Source organism: Chrysochloris asiatica, unplaced genomic scaffold (assembly GCF_000296735.1).
Source record: "Chrysochloris asiatica unplaced genomic scaffold, ChrAsi1.0 scaffold00014, whole genome shotgun sequence".
Lineage (NCBI taxonomy): Eukaryota > Metazoa > Chordata > Mammalia > Afrosoricida > Chrysochloridae > Chrysochloris > Chrysochloris asiatica.
In genome coordinates, this window is record NW_006408532.1 from 8,979,274 (window position 1) to 9,005,160 (window position 25,887).

The 25,887-nt window shown below is 47.6% G+C and overlaps 1 protein-coding gene across 1 annotated transcript; it reads right to left on the reverse strand.

The window, feature by feature from the left end:
• Positions 1 to 12,267: 12,267 nt before the first annotated feature.
• On the reverse strand, positions 12,268 to 23,266 carry PTGES (prostaglandin E synthase). Its single transcript, XM_006834864.1, has 3 exons — positions 23,136 to 23,266; positions 19,537 to 19,619; positions 12,268 to 12,517 (listed from the first exon to the last, which is right to left on the reverse strand). Exons 1-3 carry the CDS (start codon positions 23,262 to 23,264, stop codon positions 12,268 to 12,270), a joined length of 462 nt encoding a protein of 153 aa, XP_006834927.1. The 5' UTR covers positions 23,265 to 23,266.
• Between the last annotated feature and the right edge of the window lie 2,621 nt (positions 23,267 to 25,887).

Sequence of the window (25,887 nt, forward strand, 5' to 3'; positions counted from 1 at the left end):
TGGCTGACCTGTCAGGACCCAGCCGCCTCTTTGGCCCAACAACAGAAGAGAGGCAGACACAGAGGAGCATGACTTTCTCTTGTCCCTTGTCCCCAGGGCAGGCTGGTTGGGCTGTCCTGGCCCCACTCTCCAGCCTGGACTCCTGACCCTAAGAGGCTGCTGAAGTGCCTGGAACCCAGCTCTGCTCCTTCATCCATGACGGCCCATGACCACCCTTGATGGCAGCCCATGGCCGTTGGAGGAGTCAGGCCACAGGGTAGAACAGGAACTCACCAAGGACCTCATTTACTTTGTGTATTAAAACCAAAAAGCTTTTGTCTGTAAGAAATAAAAATGATTTTTTTAATCCCAAAAGGTTGTGGGAGGGCAGATTAGGGTCATAAAGGGGCGGGTTTGCAAGTCAGTTCTGGGTGCTGAGATGGAACTGGGGAGCTGGATCCTGGCCTGCAGTGGGAAGGCATTGGGCCTGGTGCAGACTTCATACCTCCTGTTCTCCTGAATGAAAACTCTAGAGCCCCAGGGGATGGGGAGTGAGGAAGGAGGGCGGAGAGTGGCCTGTCCTGGGCCCTAGATGGACACTCTGTCCCCACCCCTACCCCCCCATCCTACTTATGTCTTGCTGGATAACCTGGGAAAGGACCCCTCCCATTTCTGGGCTGGGGGCGTCTTCTCTGCCCTGTAAAGAGACAGAATGGGCGGCCAGGGCTTCTTAAACTGTGTGTGGGACACATGCTGGCATGAGAGCCCTTGCTCTGACTCGCAGAAGGTGTGAGATCCCTTTGGGCATCTGGCCATGGAGGGGCTGGGCAAATAGCCCTGAAAATGAAGAATCTGGACAGAGGGCCCAGCTGGGCTCACAGGAAAGAGGAGTGGTCCCTGGCGACTGAGGGGTGATCAGCCCCCGCTGAGTGGTGGTTAAACCCTGGAAGCTGGCAGTGAGGGGAGGTGAGGCAGCTGGTGTAACAGTCACACTTTGATGGGGCCAATGGGATAGGCCTATCTTCCCATCTTCTGTCCTACCCATGCTGTATCAAATACCCAGAAATGCTAGAGTTTCCATCAAGCAGATCAAAGGCACATGAGAGTTCTTACGTAACAGAAAGTCCCAGTTGCTGTTATGGTGGTTGGTGGTGGTAGTGGTGTGCCGTGGAGTTGGTTCTGACTCATTGTGATCCTGCATAGGCTTTCCAAAGCTATAAAGCACAGGAGCAGAAAGCCTCATCTTTCTCCCGCAGAACGGCTGGTAGTTTTGAACTGCTGACTTTGCAGTCCAATTTGTAACCACTACACTACCAGAGCTCCTTAATTGCTGTTATAGAAAGTGTATAAGTTTCCTACGGATGCTGTAACAAAGCACACAAACTGGGTGTCTTGAATTAACAGAAATGTATTGTCACAGTTCTTAGAAGTCTGCATTCAGGATGTGAGTAGGGCCGTGTACTCTCTCCAAAGGTTCTAGCGGAAGGTCATTTCTTGTCTTTCCCAGCTTCTGGTGGCCCCAGGCATCCCTTGGATGTAGCAGCATAACTCCAATTTTTTCCCCCATCTTCACCAGGCTCTATTCTCTGTGTGTCTCTGCGTCTCCATTCCTTTTTTTATAAAGATACTAGTCTTACTGGGTTAGGGTCCACTCTATTCCAATATGATCTCATGTTAACTAATAACATCTTCAAGGACCCTATTTCCAAATAAGGTCATATTCACAAGCACCAAAGGTTAGGACTTCAACATATCTTTTTGGGGAACACAGTTTAACCCATAACAGAAAATATGGTAATAAGACCTGTGAGTGAAGGGACCACCTCTCCTTATTCTCCTCAGTACATCACTAAATATTCATCCCGAGTACTCCACCTGATATTCCACCATTAAAGTCACTTTCTTGTGGGTTGAGCATTGCGTTCAGAAGTGTACACATGCCTGGGAAAGGGTAGACACTGAGTTGTGTGTTTGAGGAGAGGAAGAACAGTGTTTCCAGCTAAGGTAACAGTATATGTGAAGGCCCTGGGGAAGACTTCCAGAGGTGCCTGGAGCCTCGGGTTTCCTCCTGGAAATGGATGTTGTGGTCAACAGGGGAGCATGAGTTACCAATGGTAGGATGAGGTGTCACCAACATTCTGCTGATATGTTGAGTTCCCTCCACAGCCAAGCTGGTGATGAGGGCAACACCTGAGCAAGGGAGAACCTGCAGTCTGGACTGGGTGGGCAGCCAGAGTTGGGCTAGGCCTCTGCCTTGGGTAAGTGCTTTCTGTACCTCTGTTTACCACTCATTCATTGAACAAATATTATGAACCACTTGCTTTGGGCCTGGGCTCTTGGGGCGAGAAGAGAGAACGAATGCAGGGTCCCTGGATAACCATCTTGTTGTTGATGTTAAGTATTGTCAAGTTGATTCCGATTCAGAGACCCTGTATAGGGTTTCCAAGAAGCGGCTGGTGGGTTTGAACCACTGACCTTGAATTTAGCAATTCAGTGCTTATCCTACAACACATTTTATGGAAAAGCAAAACACTATAAATAAGGAATTATGATACCATATGACTAAGGTCACAATAGAAGAAATAGGAGGGGGCCCAAATCTAAAACAAAGCATCTAAGTAGGCTTCCTGAAAGAGGTGGGCCTGGAAGAATGGTAAGTTCACTAGACAAGGGTGAGGGGAGGAAGAAGAATGTTTCCAGCTAAGGTAACAGTATATGTGAAGGCCCTGGGGAAGACAGAATCTTTTATTGGAGTGATGGGAGCAGTTCCTAGGATAGATCTCCTGATGCAGGATAAAGGTGAAGAGAAGTAGGGCTGTTTGGCCTGGTCTAGAAGTTTCGACGTCATCCTGTGAGGAGCCATGAAAGTGATGTATCTTGGTCTCTATGTGGAGCTAAGAGTGGAAGCAGAGAAAGCCACATGTAGACCGGGACAAATGTTCAGATAGAAGGAGGCAGTGTCTGGACCAGATGGGATAGGATGGGTGGGCCTGAGGGATTTCCAGGAGTCTGTAAGTGTTGGTAGCTGACTAGATGATGGAGTGTGGAAAGGAAGGGCCACAGGGCCAGGTTTTGGTTTAGGCATGAAGATATGTGCAGGAAGAAGAGCCCCTTGGCTGCAGGACCTGCCCAGTAGCAGTCTCTGGAAGATGTTGGCCTGTCTCTCTATCCAGTTAAGCACTGGGGGTCATCATGGTTTAAGCAGGGTCTTCCCTTACCTTCACCCATCCCCAGGGGATTTGCATCCACAAAGGACCACCTATCCATGGAGGCCCAGAGCAATGCCCACATGGGCAATTGGGAAGAGTGGTCTCCTTCCTCTCCAGAAGCCCTAAACTTAGAGCAAGAGAGGGGACCAGGCCTGCCTGGTGCCCACCAGTCCTCCAGAGATTGGACGAAAGTACAGGCCATGTACTTTTCTTTTTTTAAAGTTTTTATTGTGGATTATGTGATAGTTTGCATGGGATACCATTAACTTTACATTCATCCTATTGTATTTCATTTCATTGTTATGATTACAATCCCCTCTATGCATCATCAAAAAACCAAAGGGTACATCCCACAAGCCTGCCCCCTGGCCATCAGCACACAGCCCCTCTCCCTCCCTGACTCCAGAGTCCCCAGCCCCTCCATCTTGCCACAGGCCATGTACTTTTTGTTTTCTGATCCAAAGGAAGAATGTGTAAAGAGTCTCCAGGTTGGGGCTATCTGCTGTGGAGTCAGGATCACACTGGGAAAGGGAGGTTTGGGCTGGGTGGGGGAGTCTGGAAAGCAGATCCCCAGAATGCCATCCCCAAAAGAAGCCAGAGGCCCTATTCCCACGGAGGTACTGGCCCTGCTGTCTGACCACAAGGATGTCAATGTCACTTCCTCTGAGTATTCTCGAGAAAACAAGCCGGTTTAATCATTTACACATGCTGCTCCAGGAAACTGGAAGGGAGGGGGCAGGAGGGTCCTCCCCGTAAAAGAAAAAATATCCAAACGTTGCTGTTGTGATCGTAGCACTAATTGCAGGGCTATGTGGGCAGCCAGCCCAGGGTAAAACTTCTCCACAGGACAAGGTAGCCTAGACCCCCGTTCCAGACTCGAGGAAGGGGAGAGTTAAAACCTCCCCTTTCTTTGCCCATTGGCTTGGGAGAAGGCATTGCACATGTCTGCTTTTGCTTTTTATTTGAAATAAAGGAATTTGAGTTGAGAGAGAAAAGAAGTAAAAAGCAGACTGGTTCTTGCAAAAATTTAAAAAAGAAGAAAAACCTGAAATAAAAAAGATCAGAGTTCAGGGCTCAGTGGCCCTGGGTAAGGTACTTCTCTGGGCTCCAGTTTCCTCCTCAGTAAAATAAAGGGTAATAATGGAACCCAATCTATTCAATGGCAGTGGGGGATTTTCCCAGGGTGGGTAGCACAGAGTAAACTCTCCATAAACGATGCCTTAGTGTGTATTGTGGAGGAACACAGAGTGAGGGGTGGAGTCTGAGGAAATTAAACATCTCTCCATTCTGAGGTGTCCTGGTATGTCCCTGAGTGGAACAAATGGTCTATGAGTTTGGCGGCTAAGAAAGGTTGGAAGTTTGAGTCCACCCAGAAGCCCCTCTGGAAGAACAAGACGGCGATGTCTTGACGACAGGTAGGTTTTGTTTTAGCTGAAGTTGGTGAAATGGCACTTTTCCTGCACTGGTTGTTCAGGGACTCTTTCCTCATCTCTTTTCTCAGTGCCTGGCTCCTTTGGCAAAACCAAAAATCCCGGAGACCTGTGGCACTGTGGGATAAAGCACTGAACCGCAAGGTCGGTTTGAACCACAAGGTCAGTGATTCAAACTCACCAGCTGCTCTTTGGAAACCCTATACAGGGTCGCTTTGAGCCAGAACTGACTCAATGGCACTTAACAACAACATCAACTCATAAAACTGCCCCTTTGAGTTTCCAAGACTGCAAATCTCCAAGGGAGCAGACAGCCTCATCTTCCTCACGAGGAGCAGCTGGTGGGTTCAAACTGCTGCCACCAGAGCTCCTTAACTCCCTGGCCAGCTGGGGCCAAAGCCAAAATGGTGCTGCCTGCCCCTGTGCAATCGCTGTCAGGCACAAGACTAGGTTCCCAGAACCACCAACTCATCACAAGAACTAGCTGTGAGCTGTCAACCTAGCCTCCTCTTAGAAAACAAAGAAACCAACACACCCCAAACCACCAGCACGGGTCACAGCATAAAAATCAGCAGATTTCTGAATTACTCCAGAAAGTAATTCAGGCAAAATGTAGCCAAGAGTCATGAAAATGCTTGCATGCTTTTCTACTCTGAAAAATAATCCAAAATGGGGTGGGGGCGGGAAGCATTGTGCACATATACTATACCATGTATAGTATATGCAGTATGAAAACCTTGGGAAAGCGTAAACCAAAATGTAAATAACTTAAATTTTATGATGGCTCACAATCCATTTGTTTCTATGTCTTTCCTTCCTTCCTTCCTTCCCTCCCTCCCTCCTTCCCTCCTTCCTTCCTTCCTTCCTTCCTTCCTTCCTCCTTCCCTCCCTTTCTTCCTTCCTTCCTCCTTCCCTCCCTTTCTTTCTTTCTTTCTTTCTAATATAATGTAGCTAATAACTATAGGAAACCCTGGTGAGGTGCTGTGGATTAATGCGCTGGACTGCAAAGTCATTTTGAACTGCAAGGTTGGTGGTTCAAGCTCACCAATCACTCCTCAGAAACTCTGTACTGGGTCGCTATGAGTCAGAACCAGTTTGATGGCACTTAACAACAACAACAATATAAAAACAAAAAACAATCCTTAAAAATTTCAAACAGGCCCATGTAATTGTCTCAAACACATCATGAGATCTTTGAAGACAAAAACTGCACTGTCTTCCTTGTTTTTTGTTCCCTTTTTTGTGCCTAGGACCGAGCTGAACATATACTCTTGATACCTATTGGCTAGTAACCTATCTCTGTATGACTGCCAAGCCCTTCTCCAAATCTCTATACTCTACTGCCTATTATTCCACCATTACTCTTCCAAGTCTTGAAGCTTTGTGGTCATTAACAATTACCTTTTATAATAAATTGTGAATGCTGGAAAGAGTGTGTTGGAGAACTTCCTAATTATTAGTTCATACCTTAGGAGACTGGTGTGGCACTGTGGGTTAATGTGTCAGACTGAAAAGCCATTTGAACTGCAAGGACAGCGGTTCAAGCTCACCAACTGCTCCTTGGAAACCCTATACAGGGTCGCTATGGGTTGGAATCGACTCGATGGCACTTGACAACAACAACTTTAGGAGAAGGACCTCTGGTAGCACAGTGGTTAAGAGTCGGGCTGCTAATCTCACAGTCAGCAATTCGAAACTGCCAACATGTCTGAGGGAGAAAGATGAGGATTTCTGCTCCCATAAAGATTTACAGGGTCGCTATGAGTCAGAACCAACTCCACAGCACATAACCACCACCACCACCACCTTAGGAGAACCACAAGAAAAAGATGAGACTTTCTGCTCCCACAAAGATTACAAAAGTTTCAGGAACCCTATACAGGGTTGCTAAGGGTCTGAACCAACTCCATAACATTAAGAAGAAGAAAAAAAAGCCTAGGAGAAATGGAACATGGATTAAACTTGGGATGTGAGTAGGACAAGAATGTTGTTGTTAAGTGCTGCTGAGTCGGTTCCAACTCACAGAGGCCCCTGCACAGGGTTTCCACGGAGCGGCTAATGGGTTTGAACTGCCAACCTTGTGGTTAGCAGTCCAGTGCTTACCTTACAGTGCCACACCAGAACTCTAGAGAAAGAATAGGCATCTTGAAATTTAACGAAAGCGGGGAGAACTCAACAGCATGTTGGTATGGTGGTGATGGTTGTAAGTGCCATAGAGTGGATTCTGACTCATAGCAACCCTGTATAAGGTTTCTGAGGAGCAGCTGGTGGGTTTGAACTGCTGACCTTGTGGTTGGGAGTCCAGTACTGGTCCTATAGTGCCACACCAGGATTCCAGGGCAAGAATAGTTGTTGTTGTTATGAAGTGCTGTCAAGTCAGTTCTGACCCATAGTGACCCTGTATAAAGTTTCCAATGAGCGACTGGAAACTGCCAACCTTATGGTTCAAAGTGACTTTTCAGTCTGGCATATTAGCCTACAGCACCACAGCAGGACTCCTCAGGGCAAGCATGTTGTTATGTGCTGTCGAGTCGATTTCGACCCATGGAGACACTGTATAGGGTTTCCAAGGAGAAGCTGGTGAGCTTGAGGCTTGCAGTTAAAACCAACCTTGCAGTCTGACACATTAGCCCACAGTGCCACACCAGGACTCCCCAGGGCAAGAATGTTGTTATTATGTGCCTTGGAGTCAGTTCCAACTCATAGCAACCCTGTACAGGGTTTCCGAGGCTGTAAATCTTTATGGGAGCAGAAAGCCTCATCTATCTCCTGTGGAACAGCTGGTAGTTTTGAACTGCTGACCTGGCGGTTCACAGCCCGATTCGTAACCACTACGCTACTAAGCACTGGACTGCTAACCACAAGGTCAGTAGTTCGAGCCCATCAGCTACTCAGCAGGAGAAAGATGAAGCTTTATGCTTCCACAAAGATGTACAGCCTCAGAAACCCTATACAGGGTCACTATGTGTCAGAAGCAACTCGACGGCACTTACCAACACAGATAGTATAGTTACTGTGGAGCCTACTCTAACGCCTGGTGATCTTAGGTACAACAGAACAAAACAATGTCTAGTCTTGCGTCACCTGGCATGTTTGAGTCTATCACTGCAGTTACTGTGCCAACCCATCTCTCTGAAAGTCTCCCTCACTGGCCCTCTCTGACACAAACCTGATGTCCTCCTCCAGTGTTAAACCCCCCTCCTGACATGTATCCAAAGCAAGTAAGTTGGCTACTGTTCTGTTGTGGTCCATAAACTTTTCACTGGCTAATTTTTAAAAGTAGACCAGCAAGTCTGTCTTCATGTGGATGCTTTGCTAAGCCTGTCCACTGTGAGTGACTCTGCTGGTATTGGAAATAGTGGTGTGCAAGCCACCACAGTATGATAAAACAACAGATGGGGGTTGGCTATGTAGAAGATGTGTGTGTTAAAAATATCCAGAAAGTCGTAAGCCAAAAAGTTAGCAATCATTTCTCAGACAGGATTTGTAGGTGGTCTCTAGTCTTTAAATACACATTTGCAAATTTCTCTACTTGAATATTAAAGAATTGACAAAACTGTTCTTAAAATCCTTTCCAAGTTGGAATCATCTTTTTAGAGGACAATTCGCAATATATACCATCAGCCTAAAAAACAGACCTCTGCCTTTTGATCCAGTAATTTTACTTCTAGAAACGTACCTTAAAGAAATAGGTGTGCACAAAGATTTATATACCAAAAGGTCCATGAAAGTATTGCTTATGTTAATAGGACCAGGACAATTAATTATCTAACAATAAGGGCTTGTTAAATAAATGATGAGGGTATTCAATGTGACGGAATGCCAGGGAGCTGTTAAAATTTATGGTATTGACTATCGAAAGCCCTGGGAGAAAGTGCAGATACATTATTAAAGGAAAATCTCAAGTGATGACAAAAAAGCCAGTCCAAGGTGTGACTGCTAGCCTGGGAGCACCTGAGCACAGATGACACCCTGATGTCCCCTGGTGATAAACCCTCAAGAACTATTTTTTGTTGTCGAGTTCCGTCCTTGATAAAAAAAAAAAAAACACTTCAAATTTCTCTTCCTTTACTATATGTACACATGCACATATATACTTGACACAACCATTCATTCATTTAACAGGAATGTCCCCCAGGAGCCAGGAAGGTTTCCAGCGTCTAGGAACACAGGAACAGCAGGGAACAAAACAGGCCCATATTCCAGCCCTCCCAGAGTGAACATTCTAGAAAGGGAGACCGAAGACAAAGAAGTTCATCACACAGATTTTGAAGGACCCCCTGCTCTGAGAGGGAAGAGCCACTGGCTTTGGGTGGGGAAGGGACTGTTGGGAACAAGGATGAATGTGGTGATCTGTCTGGGAGCCCACTGCAGTGACCTAGGCCCTTCTAGCAACATGTACAAGCACCCGTCCAACCCTATGTGGCCTCTGTGTGGTAGGACTCACCAGAGGTTTTCATTCCCTTCTTTGTGCGTCTCTGTAGTTTCTAAGTCTTTGAGATGGATCATTATTTGAGAGTATATATGATGAACAATGTTTTAATATCCCATCTGCTTTTCAGGTTTGAAGCCAAACAATGCCTCTCTTGGGAAGTCTCTCTGGATTCCTTCCAGCCTAACTTGGAATTAGACAGGATTGGGTCTCTCTGTCCCAGCCAACCTGGAAGTCTTGGGCATACATAAAGCCTTGGGCACACATAAACAGAGTCTCAAGTATTCCCTCAATTCTGTGGGATTTGATCTTTGCCTCCCCTAAGTCCCCCAGGTTCTGCCTCTGCTTCACCACTAGCACCCAGGACTGGGAAAACCAGACCCCACTGTCCACTCTCACCCTTGTTGTTCCCCAAATCCCTCACATGTGGGGAAACTCTCAACAGTCTTGAACCAAGAGACATATTAGATTAGGGAGTCTTGGGCTCTCAAAGGAATCACCATAGGAGATCAGTCATCACTGTCTTGTGTTTCATCCTAGGAAAGTGTGTGAATTGACTGTGGGGATAAAAAACTCTAGCATTAAACCAAAGTAGCACCATTTTGAAGAGAGACACTCCCCCCAAACTCTAGCCCAGCTCCCTGACCCTTGGGTCTGGATGACTGCCCCCCTCAACTTGACTGTGGCCTTCCCTGCTCAGAGTTAAGATGCCCCAGAGAAAGGCTTGTACAAGGGACAGCTCTATGTTTCCAGGCCTGGGCCTTATCCCCATTCACAGCTCCAGTGATACCACCTTGCCAGCCTCCCTGGGCTGTGGCTCTGGGGTCCCCAGACTGTTGCTCAGTCCTCCACTCTATAGACTGCAAGCACACAGTATAACCAAGGCCTACACTTTCCACACTCCCAGCCCAAAGATCACAGATCCTGCACTGCTGGGAGGAGGCAGCCTTGGAGGGGAGGCCCAAATCAGGTGGTGTTTGGGGGCAACGGGTGCTGCAAATGAAAGGCCGAGGCAGGAAGTAGCCCTGGATCAGGCTCCAGGTTTGCAAGGATGCCCCCTTCTCACAAAGGCCCCGTATGTTCCAAAGCAGCACACTTTGCCTCACAGTCAAATCCCAAACCCCTTCAAGTCCATTCCAACTCATAACGACCCTGTATAGGGTTTATGAGTGAATCTTCACAAAAGCAGAAAGCCTCATCTTTCTCCTACAGAGTGGCTGGTGAGTTTGAACTACTGACCTTGTGGTTAGCAGTCCTGTGCTTATCCTACAGCACCGCCGGGCTCCTTCATCCCACAGCAGAGAGAGAAAATATAAAACCACCAAATTCCATTCACCCCATGTTCCCCAGACTGGGCAACCTGCACACTCTTGAGCCTGGACAGTCCCTGCTTTGGGGAATTTTCCTCCTTCTGACTCTACCACATTCCAGTTCAAGTCTGTTAGCCAAGTCACCTTTTCTTTCTGAGACATACTCTCATTTAAAAAGCAGAAATGCTTCCATCCTAAGATTATTTTAAAGATTAGGTGAAGGTTGAGAAAAAAACAACAACAACACTATGTACCACGCTCTGCCCAAAGCTTAGTCAACAATAGGTGCTAATAGTGATATATGCCTTCCTGTTTCTCTTCAACACGTCAGCTATGGCACAAGCCCCAGTATTTCACTTCACCACAAGGGGGCAGTGTTATCCACGCCCAGCACAGAGGGCTTTGGGAGCAGAGATTAACTGGGATTTCTAGTTGAGACCATGGTTCCCTAAATTCCCAAGAAGGCCACCACCATGTAGGTCTCTTCAGTCAGCACGGGCAGAAGCTCTGGGGCTGCCAGGTGGAAGGAGGGGGACACACCCAGGTGCTAGGAGAAATTTCCCTGAAGAAATGGGGCAGTGCTGGAAAGGGGCATGGAGGAGCCTGAGGTCGTACAGCACAGAACAAGTTCAAAGGCTAACCCTCCAATTCATGGTGTTCACCTCGTAAAGCCCCATGTACTCATCTGTTAAAATGGAGCCTGTACAATCCCCCTAATGTGGGGGCATCAGAGAGAGGAGGTGTCTGGCCAGAGCAGGATTTAGGCATTCCCAGCTCCCCTAGCCAAATACCAAATACTCCACCCTAGGAGAAAGAAGGGTGTCTTGGAACAGCCTGTTTGCTGTGTGACTAAACGCCCCAGTCAGGTGTGCTTGTGTGTATGCCAGAGACCATATCCTGCCAATCTGGCCCAGACATGTACCAGCAGAAATGTCCCGCATACAGCTCAGGCACCAGCAACAGCAGTCTGAGATGTGAGGTGGTGGCTCAGCTAGCCAGACATGTCCATTTCATGATTAAAACCACACCCGTCTTAAACAAGAGTCTAGGAGAGACACACACACAGGTTCCCCTAAAGGAGAAGACATTTACTATTCTCAAACATGGAGGATACTAGAGCCAGGAAATTGCTTCCAGTGGTTGGTCATCCAAAGTCCACTGTTCTAGACTGACAGCCTACAGGAGCAACTAGAGTTACCAGAAGACGGCCGGTCCTACTGTGAATCCTCCCATCCGCATCTGAGCATGTGAGCCCTCCCAGGCACACCTCAGCCACTGAGAGAAGAAACTAGCAAAGGAATTGAGAATAATGGGAAGGGACAGAAGGGAACAAAGACATTTAATCTGTCTCTCTGAACTCCCTCCATACAAGAAATCACAAAATACCATTCTCTCCTTTCCTGGGTCCTCTATCTACAGGGGACTGTGTCCGTGGCTTCCAGGCTTGGGTGTTGCTTGAGATTCTCATGGGGAGCCCTTTAAGAATACAGATACCCAGCCCTCCCTCCAGCTGAATCTCAGGAGGTTAAGTCTGAGACATCTCCATTGTTGGCCCTGGATTCTGATGATCACTAAGTTTGAGAATGTTGAACTTGAGTTTCTCCTCACTCTCCTACTCCTCTGGGAATGATGTTTTTAATAGTCTGTTATTTGAGTTGAAGGATTTCCTACCAAACTTGATAAGTCCACTCTAAATACTTCTAACTGGTCACTTCATCCAGAAATTCAAGGAGCTAAGGAATACATGTACACACATACATGCACACATGCAGGCCTGCTAAGCTCAGGGATCCACATTCTCAACAGGTATCAGGAAATCACAATCTCAAGGGGACAACTCGTCCTCCAAGCAGAGCATGGCGACTCTTGACCCGCAGTCTAAAGACTGAAGAGGCATGTGCTGCTGGTCACAGGTGGCGGGCTGCTTCCCAGAGGATCTGCAGAGCCATGGAGGCACAGGGGAGCTGGGCCAGGGTGTAGGCTAAGGATCTCGTAGGCGCCCGCAGCTTCCCCAGGTAGGCCACACTGTGCACCATGCGGCCCACAAAGACAAGGAGGAAGTGCATCTGAGCAATGAAGGGGTTGGGTCCCAGGAAGGAGTATACGAAGCCCAGGAACAGGAAGGGGTAGATGGTCTCCATGTCATTCCGGTGGGCCCTAGGACGGTAAGGGAGTGCCGTTAGTCAGGTGTTAGCTTTGGGGCCATGGGCCCTTCTGGGACTATCATAAAACTGGGGCCTCTGCCTTGATCACTGTGCCAGACCTCAACTCCATGCAGAACCTGGACAAGGGGATACTAGAGAGGCAGGAAGGCAACAGCTCTAAGCTTTACGCCTCAAGTTTCCAAGAACATAAAATCCCTGGCTAATAGGCTTGTTGTCGAGTGCCGTCGAGTCGATTCTGACCCATAGCGATTCTGTATAGGGTTTCCAAGGAGCAGCTGGTGAGCTTGAACCGCAGACCTTGCAGTTCAAACAGCTTTGCAGTCTGGTGCATTAACCCACAGCACCACACCAGGACTCTGGCTAATAAGCTAGGAATCAAGAAAACTGCAAGTTTGGGGTTTTCTTCCTAGAGCTTAGGACTACTTGCATCTCAGGCCCTGCCACACCGTCCCTATTCATCTTGACCTATGGCTGGGACACCAGGTGTGAGATGTAGGGCTCAGTAGGGTTAAACACCTTGCAAAGCTGGTGAGTGGTAGAGCTGGAATTCTAACTCAGGTCTGACTCAAGTGTCTGTTCCTCACCACCAGGGCAAGGGCCTCTCTGAGACAGGCCTGAGGCCACTGTTCTTCCAAATGCCGCTTCCTGAACCCGTCTCTGGAGTTCCTGGGTGGCTCCAATAGCTAAAGTGCTCGATTACTAACTGAAAAGTTTGTGGTTCTAACCTACTCAGGGGTGTCTCAAAAGAAAGTCCTGATGATTGTCTTGCAAAAGGTCACAGCCTCGAAAACCTTCGGAGCCCTGTTTGACTCTGTTACACATGGGGTCACTGTGAGTGGGAATTGACTCAACAGCAATTGTTTGTTTTTAGATGGGGAAGGCTTTTCTGATGGAATGACGAATGGCTGGGTCTAAGAGCATGTGTTTGAAATGAAGGCTTGGCTCTATCTTGTTGTGCCCCTATAAAGTTCAGCTCCTGTCTCCCACCTTGCTTCAGAGGTAAGAACAAGAAAAGCTTCTACTTACTGGAGGTGACCAGTCACCAGGCCCTGGCAAAGTTCTTCATTTGGTTCATGCTTCTTTTTTGTTTAAAATAACTGAGCATGTGTGGTGGGGAGCGGGAGTTTGTTTATAACCCTGCTGTAAATAAATGACCAAGAAAGAAAACTCACCCACTTCTACTCCAAGTTGGCTCACATTTTCCATAACTGATATTAACAGTCAGCTTCCTTTACAGAGGGTGGGGGGGTCGAGTCCCATAAATTACAGACTGAGTGAGTAACTGAAGCCAGGAATGGCCATGTTGGAAGCTCAAATAAACAAGAACCCGGAGCCTGGGCTATGACCTCCCCTAAGGACAGGCCACATATGTAAGGTGTATTGGACACTTCTCTAGATTTTCTGACTTGAATGCATTTTGCCAGTGCTGAGCCAACTGGCCGGACCCGGTCCAGCAGCCCTTGTGTAATGATTTCTGCTAAGTCCCCCTCTTTTTTTTTCCACTTGCAAAGAGTCTTAGCCAAGGGCCATGGGGTTCCAGCCTTACAGAAAGTAAGCAGGCAGGTCAGGGAGGGAGCCTGGATCACTTCGCAACTCCTCTCTTGGGGAGACTCTGCAGTGTGACAGGGATGGGAGTGGTCAGAGAAAGACATTTGAGTTCTTGAGTAGTTGATCATGAGAAGAAATTTCCAGGGAGAGGGGCCAGCATGTGCAAAGGTCCTGAAGTAGAAATGAGCACAGTATGTCCAAGGCCCAGAAAAGAGACCTTAACGGAAATACAGTACATGAGAGGGAGTGAGGCAGGTTTAGAATAGAGGGGGGCATTGTAAAGTCTAGAATTCAATCTGAGTATACAAAAACTCCTATAAACCCAGTAGGGCCTGGGTCTTTCTCAGGCCAAACTTGTAACAAGCATTTGGTACCTTTATTCACACATCCTGAGGCCAACAGGAGTCTTCCTTCGCCTTCCTTCCTGAATCTAGACCTTGGACCCAGCCATGGGAAAAGCAAGTCTGCAGTGGAGTGGGGCCCATCCTGCTGTGGGGAAGACTGCTGCCTGCCCACACCAGAGAGAGACAGCCTGGCTAGACTCAGGGATGCTTACCACAGGGAGAAGCAGAGGGTGAAACTCTAATTCCCCAATCAAGTCAGTCCCTTCCCTTTCCTGTGTGGAAGACAGACTGGGAGTTGTAGAGGGAGAGGCCACAGTGTTATCCCTAAATCACTGTTATGTGGAAATGTAGCTACAGATACCAACACCCCTCCCCACAACAATGGGAGGGGCTCTGCTGGAAAAAAAGTATTTTGGATTAAGTCAATGTGTCCCAAAACATGGCCTGCCTATCAAAGGTTTCAGGTGTTCACTGAATAGTTTGTAAAATTCTTATATATTTATTTGGAGTCCTGGTGTGGTGTTATGGGTTAATGTGCCAGATTGCAAAGCTGTTTGAACTGCAAATTTGGTGGTTCAAGCTCACCAGCCACTCCTTGGAAACCCTACCCAGGGTTGCTATGGGTCGGAACCGACTCGATGGTACATAACAACAACAACAACATATATTTATTTAAGGTTTCAGAAAAAGAGTCCTGGTGTGGCGCTGTAGGCTAATGGATCAGACTTCAAAGCTGTTTCAAATGCAAGGTCAGTGGATCAAGCTCATCAGCTGTTCTTTATGAAACTCATTCATTTAGATATTTTTCCTAGAAATATGTTTGTATGCTCTAAGAACAAGTCCATTTAAAAACAACAACACTGTTAAGAGAATCATAACACAGGTAGAGCTCAAACATGGCCAAACCCCAGAAGTTGGGGAAACAGAGGAAGGAAAATGAGAAGAGAAGCTCTCGGCAGATATGTCGGGCAGAACCACAAGAGATTTTGATGTAGTGAAAAAGTGTGAAAGTGTGCACTACAGATTAGTAAGTAAGCATAAGCAGGTTCATGCTTACTTGCTCATTGAGTAACCTGACACTGCTCAGAGGTCGCCAGTACAGGAGGAGCGGTGACTAGCGCTGGCCCTGCCCTCCCCAACCCCTCTGGCCAGTCCCAAACCACAGTGGGGCCCCATGAAGCCACAAGTGGTACCAGGGAGGTGTTCCTGAATAGGGAGAAATGAGGAAACCAGGGATGATGAAAGAAAACTCATCTCCTTCTCCCCACAGGACCTGAAGCAAGTCACAGGGAGAGAGTCACGTACCAGGAAGACACTTAGGCAAAGTGTGTCATTTCAATAATAACCATTTTTTTAAAAAGGTAAAAGTCACCCAAAGCAAATTCCCACTAGACTGGACTTGCATGGCCTCCTGCAACATCAGCCCTGTTGCTCACCTGTTACTGACATTGCAACACCAGCTGTATTTACTGCATTCCTGGCCTCCGGTGATGACAAGGTGGGAGAAGGAAAGCTCAGGTATCCCCAAGAATCTACCCCTTCTCACAGCTCAGGGGTGCCCACTCAGCCCTGCCCACTACCCACATTGGTGATTTTCTCGGAATATAGGTTATGATATGTAGCGTAGTGGTTACGAATCGGGCTGCAAACAGCAAGGTCAGCAGTTCGAAACTACCAGCTGTTCCGCGGGAGAAAGATGAGGGTTTCTGCTCCCATAAAGATTTACAGCCTCGTAAACCCTGTACAGGGTCGCTCTGAGTCGGAACCGATTCCACGGCACACAGCCACCAGCCACCACAACATAATAGCTGCTTAGCTTTAAAGAAAACCAAATCCACTGCCACTGAATCCAATTGCCCCACAGTGTGTCTAAGGCTGTTAATCTTTACGGAAGCCAGCTTCTCCCTTGGAGCAACTGGTGGGTTTGAACCTCTGACGTTTTGGTTAGTAGCCTAATGCTTAACTCAGGGTGCCAACAAGGTACCTTAGTTTTAAAGACAGGTATCTGTTATTGTTTTTGCTGTTAAGTGTTGTCAAGTTGGTTCCTGCTATAGCGACCCTGTATAGGGTTTCCTAGGAGCAGCTGGTGGGTTTGAACCACCAACCTTGCAGTTAGCTGTCCAGTGCTTACCCTGCAATGACACACCAGGACTCCAAAGACAGGTATGGTGGTGGTGGTGGTGGTGTGTTGTGGAGTTGGTTCCAACTCATAACGACCCTGCATAGGGCTTCTGAGGCTGTAAAGCCTCATCTTTCTCCCGCAGAATGGCTGGTAGTTTTGAACTGTTGACCTTGAGGTTAGCAGCCTGACTCATAACCACTATGTTATCAGAGCTCCTTAAAGACAGGTATAAAATATATCAAAACAGCATTTGTTCAGAGGGAGAGTGGTAAGGACCAAGCCGGACTCTCAGCTCACCTGGGCTGAGTCACAGCCTAGTGATGGTTTGCTATGTGGCTTTGGAGATCTGCTTCATCTACAGCTAACAGCATGCTCCTCAGAGGGTGGTTGCTGGGTACTAATCTTTTCTTTGGCCTTGGGGAAATCTTTCTCCCTATCTGGACCTTGGTTTACCATTGTCAAAACAAATAGGTTGGGACTTCTAGTGCTGACATTTTGGGACCCAATCTCCTAGCAAACCAATTAACTCAGATTAAGTCTACACACTCCCAATAATCAAGCATAGTCTAATGCCAGAATCAGGTGTTGGCCATCTCACTATGCTTTCAGGCTCCCAGCCTCAGAATTTGGCCAGGACATGCATTGCCAGGAGACGTGGCTACATGTTTCATAATTCTCCTCTAGACCTGGTGCCTGGCTTCTCCCAAGGCTGGGCTCTTGTTTGGGACTCAGCTCTCACTAATCTGCAAGGTCAACTTATTGTTGTTAAGTGCCATTGAGTTGGTTCCAACCCATAGCGATCCTGTATAGGGTTTCCTTGAACCTCTGACCTTGCAGTTCAAACTGACTTTGCGGTCCAGCACATTAACACACAGCGCCACACCAGGACTTCAAAAACCAGACTTAAATGTTTTCCTGTTTAGACAGAAAAGCAACTCTGTGCTTGGACTATAAATGCTGGTCTAATATTTAACTAACTTTTACTTCCAAATCTCCTCTCAGGTACCAGCTAGTTCTCCGGTGGTAGACGGCAGGATGTATGATTCTCTTAATTCACACTCAACTTTCCATGATGTTCTATGAGGTCAGGTTCTGGAGGGAGAGCCATCAAGGGCCCCCAGGTCTGGCATGGCCCATACACAGTATGCCGAATAAATGCTCACTGAACAGTACACCGTGGCCAATGTAGTTTCAATGTTATTAAAGTTGTTTGCAAACTCACCAATTTCTGATGTTTATAATAAGAAAAATCATTTCTCACTGACTGGTGGTGGTGGCTGTGTGCCGTGGAGTCAGTTCCAACTCACAGCAACCCTGTATAAGGTTTCCAGGGCTATAAATCTTTACAGGAACAGAAAGCTCCATCTTTCTCCCATGGAACCATTGGTAGTTTTGAACTTCTGACCATGATAAGATTAACAGCCCAACTCGTAACCACTATACTACCAGAGCTTCTCACTGACTAGGGGATGTTAAAGCATATTAAAAGATGTTCAACCTCACTCGGAATAAGAGAAATGCAGAGTAAAGCTACTAAATGTAACCAATTGTTCACTTATCACATTAGCAAAGATCCATCTAAAAATGTCATGATACACTACGTTGGCAAAGGTGTGGGGAGTGGATCTCACACACCAGTGGAGAGAATGTAGATTTGTGCACTGACAGTATTGACATACTATTTGATGGCAGTCTGCAATTTTGCTCATGTAAACACCAAAAGCAAATGGGAGAAGTTTGGGTGTGACACTGTTCATAGCAGAGAAAAACTAACCAGTTACTATCAAGCGGATTCCAACTCAAGGTGAGCCCATATATGTCAGAGTAAAACTGCTCCATAGGGTTTTCAGTGGATGATTTTTCTGAAGTAGATCACCAGGCATTTCTTCTGAAGCACCTCTGGGTGAACTCAAAGTGGAATGTTTCAGTTAGCAGTTGACTGCATTAACCATTTGCTCCACTCAGGGACTCCAGAGAAAAACTGCTGTTATTGCTGTGTGCCATTGAGTTGGTTCCAACTCATGTTGTTGTTGTTATGTGCCATCGAGTCGGTTCCGACCCATAGCGACCCAGTACAGGGTTTCCGAGGGTGTAAATCTTTACGGGAGTAGAAAGCCTCATCTTTCTCCCGCGGAGCAGCTGGTAGTTTCGAACCGCTGACCTTAAGGTTCGCAGCCCGATTCGTAACCACTACGCTAGCAGGCAGCGTTCCAACTCATAGCAACCCTATATAAGGTTTTGGGGAGCAAATGGTGGGTTTAAAATGGCTGACCCTGCAGTTAGCAGTCCAGTGCTTATCCTACAGCACCACACCAGAACTCCAGGGCTCAGACTAGAAGATTTAAAATGCTCTTCAGAGCAAAATTGGTTAGCTAAATTATAATTCATCCATTCAACTGAGTAATTCATAAACACTATTAACCAAACCAAATTCACGCCACCGAGTTGATTCCGACTCATCGTGACCCTATGTAGGATTTCTGAGGCTGTAAATCTTTATGGGAGCAGAAAGTTTCCTCTTTCTCCCACAAAGCGGCTGGTGAATTCGAACTCCTGACCTTGTGGATAGCAGTCCGACAAATAGCCCACTATGCTACCTACCACACAGATGAAATCAATGGGACTCATATGTGAGCTGATATGAAACAATATCTGTTATGTGGAAAAAGCAGAGTTGAGGGTGCTCATTTGGTGGTAAAAGATTAAAAGTGTAGCACGTGTGATTGTAAATGCAGAAAGGCGCTCTGGGAAGATGCAGCATTGGTTCCTGCAGAGTAGAACTGGGTAGTAACTAGGAAGGGAGGCAAACTAGCTAATGAGTATCCTTTCCTAAATTAGCCATTCTGTGCATGAACCTGTGTTACTTGTTCAAAATTAATTAGAAAATAAATCAATTAACAGTCTGAGGGGATCAGAAATGCAGAAACCCTCTATTCCTTAAGTAGCCAGCTCTAAAAGCCCAGGCCATGGCCTGGCCCAGGGCCCACCACTACTTGCCTGAGGCAGCGTTCCACATCTGGGTCACTCCGGCAATACTGGACACCTCCATGTCTCAGGGCATCCTCGGGGTTAGCAAAAGCCTGAAATATATCAGCTGAGAGTTATTGATCATAGGATGGCCAGCCTGGTCACCTGGGTCAGTGTGTGGTCTGTGGACAGTGTTTACAATGGCAAGGCAGTTAATGAGTCACCCACACATTCACTCAACCAGCATCCACAAGCTCCTACTATTTGCTAAGTGCTGGGGGCTCCCCCTGAGCCAGATTCTCTAGCCCCTGCTCTCAGTCTGATGGGGAATCATCCAAGGACCAGGGAAGTTCACAGATGGTGAGTGAATGGAAGGAAAAGGCAGAGCTGGGCTGCTGGAGAAGCTGATTGAGTCCTAAGGTCACTGAGACAGTGACATTTAAGCTGAAGCTTAAAGAATGTGTTGCCATTAACCAGATAAAATGAGGATTAGGCAGAAGGAACTGCATGTACAAAGGCCCTGGGCTCATCATCGGGACAAGTTTGAAGACTGGAAAAGCCAGTGCAACTGGAGCATAAATAGACAAGGGTTGGGACCCAAAGTGAAGTTGCAGAACCCAACCAGGTATTTCAGAAACATTTTAAGAGTATGAACATTGCACTGAAATCAGCCTTAATGGGCCCAGGCTTGAACCCCAGCTCTACCCTGACTAACTACACCTCAACCTCCTCATCTATAGCGTGAAGCTCTTCTACCATGTGAACAGTGAAGGAGGAGAAGAAGCACCACACACACACACACACACACATCTGATACAAGGACACTAAATGGATTGACATGTTCTCCCATTGGAAACCAGTAACATAAGATCACATGGAGGTCATCTCTACTCCACTACTCCACTGTACCCACCACAGAACTTGAATCTCAGCTACAGGGTTTTCTAAATTGCTCATTGAATGGCCAAACCCTGCTGCTTCTAATAATGAGCGTGTCTGTCATCTGTCCCTCAGGCTCTGATTTATACTGCCTGGTGGGCCCGCCCTTGCCCTGCCCCAGAGGTGACCCCAGCATGGGGTCAGCTGTCCTGCATGGTTAAGTGGTGGTAGTAAAGTGCCATCGAGTTGGTTTCAACCCACAGCGACCCTGTATAGGGGTTTCCAAGGAGCAGCTGGTGAGCTTGAATTGTCAACCCAGCAGTTCAAACCGACCTTGCAGTCCAGCTCATTAACCCACAGCGCCACACCAGGACTCCGCTGTCATGCATGTTGTTGTTGTTGTTAAGTGCCATGGAGTCAGTTCCGACTCATCGCAACCCTGTACAGGGTTTCCAAAGCTGTAAATATTTATGGGAGCAGAATGCCTCATCTCTCTCCCACGAAACAGCTGGTAGTTTTGAACTGCTGGTAGTTTTGACCCTGAGGTTAGCAGCCCGATTCGTTAACTACTACACTACCATGCATAGTCAGGTTCAAAACCCACATGCCCAAAGCCCCTCTCCTGGCCTTTGACTCAGGAAGTCCCAACTCTGGTGGTCTGTGGACCCATTGACAGCCTTTAAAGGGCCTCAGCACACAGGGAGCCCCTGCCTTTGGAGGCCACAGTCCAGCAGGGTTACTTACCCTTGCAGACAGAACTTAAATATCAGTCAGCCTGGCTGGCAACTAACTACAGTACTGACAAAGAGATCCCTGGCAACTTCCAGTTGGGGCAAGGGATACACTTTCAGGAAGTGATCTGTGGCTGCTGCCATTCTTTTAAATTAATAAGTAATAGGAGTTCTGGTATGGTGCTGTGGGTTAATGCACTGAAATACAAAGTCGATTTGAACTACAATGTTGGTGATTCAAGCTCTTTGGAAGCCCTATACAGGGTCGCTATGGGTAAGAACCGACTCGACGGCACTTATCAACAACAACCTTATACAGGGTCGCTATGAGTTGGAACCGACTCGAGGGCATACCACCACCACCACCACCACCATCACCAAGCACTAACAAAAGGAGCCCTGGTGGGACAACAACTAAGTGTTCATTTACTACCTGAAAGGTTGGTGGTTTGGACCCAGCCAGCAGTTCTGCAGGTAAAAGCCCTGGCGATCTGTTTCTGTAACATTTAGAGCCAAATGACTCTATGGGACAGTTCTAATTCTGTGACATGGGGTGGATCCACTCGATGGTACACAGCAACAAAGACTAACACTTGTGAGGAGCTTGCTGGGTGTCAGGCAACAGTCCGGTGAGGAAGGTGATGGTATACCATTTTACAGATAACGAGACTGAACTCCCAGATTTGTCCCAGGTGGAGGAACCAGAGCCCACACTTGTCACCTCCCATAATATTGTTTGCCCAGGTCCTTCCTGGCTGCTTCTGAACGCCAAGAACAGAACAAGAAGGAGCCACACTGAGCATAAAGAGCTCCTAGTGGGAGGTTTCCTCCTGCCACTGACCAGGCAGAAGGGCACTCCCCGCAGGTTCGTCTCCTCCCTTCCTTGAATTCACATGACAGGGAAAGTTGTTGGCCTCTGCACCTTGCTGCTCAGAACCCCATCCCCTCACAAGCAAGAAGTGAGCTCTAGAGACAAGACACTTGGGTTGAAGTCCAGCCATGCGACCACCTTCCTGAGTGACATCTGTCTCTAAGTTCAGATTTCTCAACTGGAAAATGAGGTGCATATGCCTCCTAAGAGTCGCCGTGGGGATAAAAGACTCAGCTCGGTGCCTGGCACTCAGGGCCTGCTCAATGAATGAATACAGCCCTCCCTGCTGAGTGCCTATATGCTGAATCCCCAGATGAGGTAAGGCAAGAGTGAGCCCCAAGATACCCACTCCCTACTGTCCACCCACATGGGATGCTGGAGCTGACCTGGCCCTGCCTTTGAAATGGACAAAGCAGGAGAAAGGGGCTCAGTTCGCAGAAATGATTCCTACTATTAAAGTATCTGGGAGGAGAATCAACCTGCAGGGTGAGATGAAATGATTACTCCAGGCACCCGCTGGCAGGAATCAGCCTACAACCTCACAGATGTGAATTCAGCAGCCCACTCAACAGTTGCAGCTGAATCTGTCCAGGCCCAGCAGTGCCTCTTGGGAAGAGATTGCTTTGCTCATTCGCCCTAACTCTGCTTTACACCTCTTTATTGTTGTTATTCCGGGAACTGGGATTGGTGGGGATGGAAGCTCTCCCCAAAGACTACTCTATTGGCTGACCTGGCCTGGACCTGGAGGCTGCGGTGGGCTTGTAAGAAGCATTCACCAGGGAGTAGGGAATTTCCACTTACGATTTCTCCTCAGGCTCCTGTTTAACCAGTTCTCACTCCACCCAAATATCTAGGCATCACGCTGTCACGTTCCCTGTGCTCCACCCTCCGGGACCTGCTTTGCCCTGAGACAACAGGCAATGCTCCACAGTGAGCCAAAAGAGTCTAGTGACAAGAGATCACCCGGGGGCTCAGCAGGTGAATACAATGTTCTTAAACCAGAAAAGACAAAGAGGTGAGGAGCGGGCAGAAACCGGGGACTGCAGGGGAATGACCCATGAGGGACGGAGGAACGGAGCGCAGCTCACACTCCGTGCCTGAAAGTCTGGAACAAGTTTCCCGTGCCTGGTTCCCAGGGTGTCCAGTACCTTCTTCCTCAGCCTCACTTGACCCGTGATGACGGCGATCACGTACATCTTAATGACCAGCAGCGTGCTGCACAGCAGGAAGGCCGGGAGCGCCTGGCCGCTCACCATCGCGAGGCTGGAGGGAGGCATCTTGGGCGGGCGGACTAGGAGATCCAGGGAGCGCGCGCGTGTGAGTGTCTCGGAGAACGCCTGCCAGCAAGAGACTAAGAAAAAGGCGGGGAGAGCGGCTGAGGGAGGTCTCTCTGTGATCAGCACCGCCCACTCCCAGAGGCTGTCCCTGCCAGCCCCCTCCTCCTGTTCTGAAGGCCTCACAAGACCAAAAACCAACTTCTGCTCCCAGATGCTGGAAGAAGCACAGGGCTTGAATGGTGTCCCGAACACAGCCCCTGGGCTCATCCCTCCCTGGCAAACCCTTCCTCTGTCTCAAATCTCTTTCCTCATCTGTAAAATGGGGATAATGAAAGTACTTACCTTCTTAGGGGTGCAACAAGGCCAGGTACTTTGCCCCATGTCGCAGATGCAGCTGTGTCCACCTCCCTAAGTGTCAGGACAGGTAGTGGGCTTTGAAATCTGTGGTCACCCTTCCCAGGGACCCACATCCTAATCCTCAGAATCTGTGAAGATGTAACTTTACATGTTACCTTACAAAGGGACTTTGCAGATGAGTTTAAGTAAAGATCTTGAAATAGTGAGATTGTCCTGGGTTATCTGGGTAGGTTCCTCGGAATCACAAGGGTACTGTAAGTGGGAGACAGTAGAGGTAGCAAGAGAAAAGATGTAAGGATGGAAGTAGAGGTCAGAGTGAGAGAGATCTATGCTGCAGTTTTCCTACCATCAGTATGAGCCTCTGAGCCTCAGTTTCCTCCTCAATATAAGGAGCTCTGGTAGCGTAGTGGTTACGAATCGGGCTGTGAACCTTAAGGTCAGCAGTTCGAAACTACCAGCTGCTCCGCGGGAGAAAGATGAGACTTTCTACTCCCGTAAAGATTTACACCCTCGGAAACCCTGTACAGGGTCACTATTGGTCGGAACCGACTCGATGGCACATAACAACAACAACATGGGAACAATGGCTCCCTATCTAACACAGGTGCCAGGAAGAAGATTCATGGAAAACTCTACCTGTGCTGTTGGGAGCAGGGCAGTGGGCAGTGGGAGGAGGGGGTTGCTACTTGTTTATTGACCAAGTGCCAAGCCTCCTTTATCTGGACAAAATATGTGCTTGATAAACCAACACAAATGTCCCTGGAGCATGGGGCTGCTAACTCAGGCTGTCCCAATCTTAAAAGATAATTGAGAACTCATGATAAAGGACAAGGTATAGAAAGTATGAGATGTCCTGAAATAAGTTTTAGCTCAGTCTGTATGTCAGGAAGAACTCTGCGAGCTTGCTCCTTGCCAATATTTCTATCTGAGAATGGGGGGGTGGGGGCTGCCTCTATGTACCCCCAGCACAGAGGAACCATGGGATGCAGTTGTCTTTCTTGAAGTTCATTCATGGGGTAAGGGTCTGAGGACTGTACCACCCCCAATCCTGGATCAGATACAGCTAGGAGGAGACTGTATGAGTACGTGTGTGTGTGTGTGTGTGTGTGTGTTAGTGTATACATGTGGGGTGGTGGTGGTGGTAAATGTCCTTGGATTGGATAAGTACTCAGCCCTGCTTGGTCTTCTGGAAAAACAAGATAGAAACCTTACCAGCAGCAAAGGCCAGGAATCCAGCATGGGCAAAGACCTGAATACTACCTACTGTCACTATGAGCCCAAAACACAAGAGAGAGTTAGTAGGAGAAAGAACCTTTCTGGCTGAGTCTGTACTCCATGTGAGGAGCTTTTCTTCACTGTCTGCTGTTAAGTCAGGACCTGGCAAGAATAAAGAAAGCTTCTCTGATCTTTAGCCAAGAATTCCCCCAATTCTGCCCTCCATCCTTGGTAGCTAGTGGTGTTGTTTTGGATGATGGGTAGTACTTCTCTCTAAGCTTCAGTTTCTTCACCTGCAAAATGAAGCTCATGACCCTTACTTTGCAGAGGCTGGGGTGGGAGCTGGAGAAGGTAATACAGAGAAGGTGTGTGCAGAGTGTCTGGGCCCAGTCCGGAGAGCCATGGGTAGGACAGCAGTCATGACAAAACTGAGGGCAACAGAAACCTGCAGCCGCACCCCACATACACAAAAAAAACTTCCTGGGTATTAAAAACATTTTGTGTTTTGACCTGGGTGGTGATTATATGTGTGAATACATATGTAAAGAACGCCTGGTGTGGCACTGTAGGATCAGTACTAGACCATAAGATCAGCAATTCAAATCCACCCAGCTGCTCCTTGGAAGCTCTACACAGAGTCACTATGAGTCGGAGCCAATTTCACAACACTTAACTACAACATATGAAAAACTCACTGAGATGGATCTTTCAAATGCGTTACTTATTTTATTAAACACCCCCACACAAATTCTTCCCATCGCAATTCTGCAATTCTGCGTCAAGGGCAGAAATGTGGCATATTCCAGCTTACCCTCATTAGCATTTCCTGCGAATGAGAAACCCCAGCATTTCAAGTTGTTTAATTGTCTGTGACATCAGAACAGGCTTAGAGGCAGGAGGAAGTGGCCCCTAGTTCCTGACCTCTGTAAATGCTGGTGGAGTTTCTGTACCCAGTGATGTGGAAAATGTGCAATGATACAAAGAAAATAACTGTCTATATTTTCACCAAAAAGAAAATAAAAGCAACTGTAGCTGAAGTGACCTTTTCAGT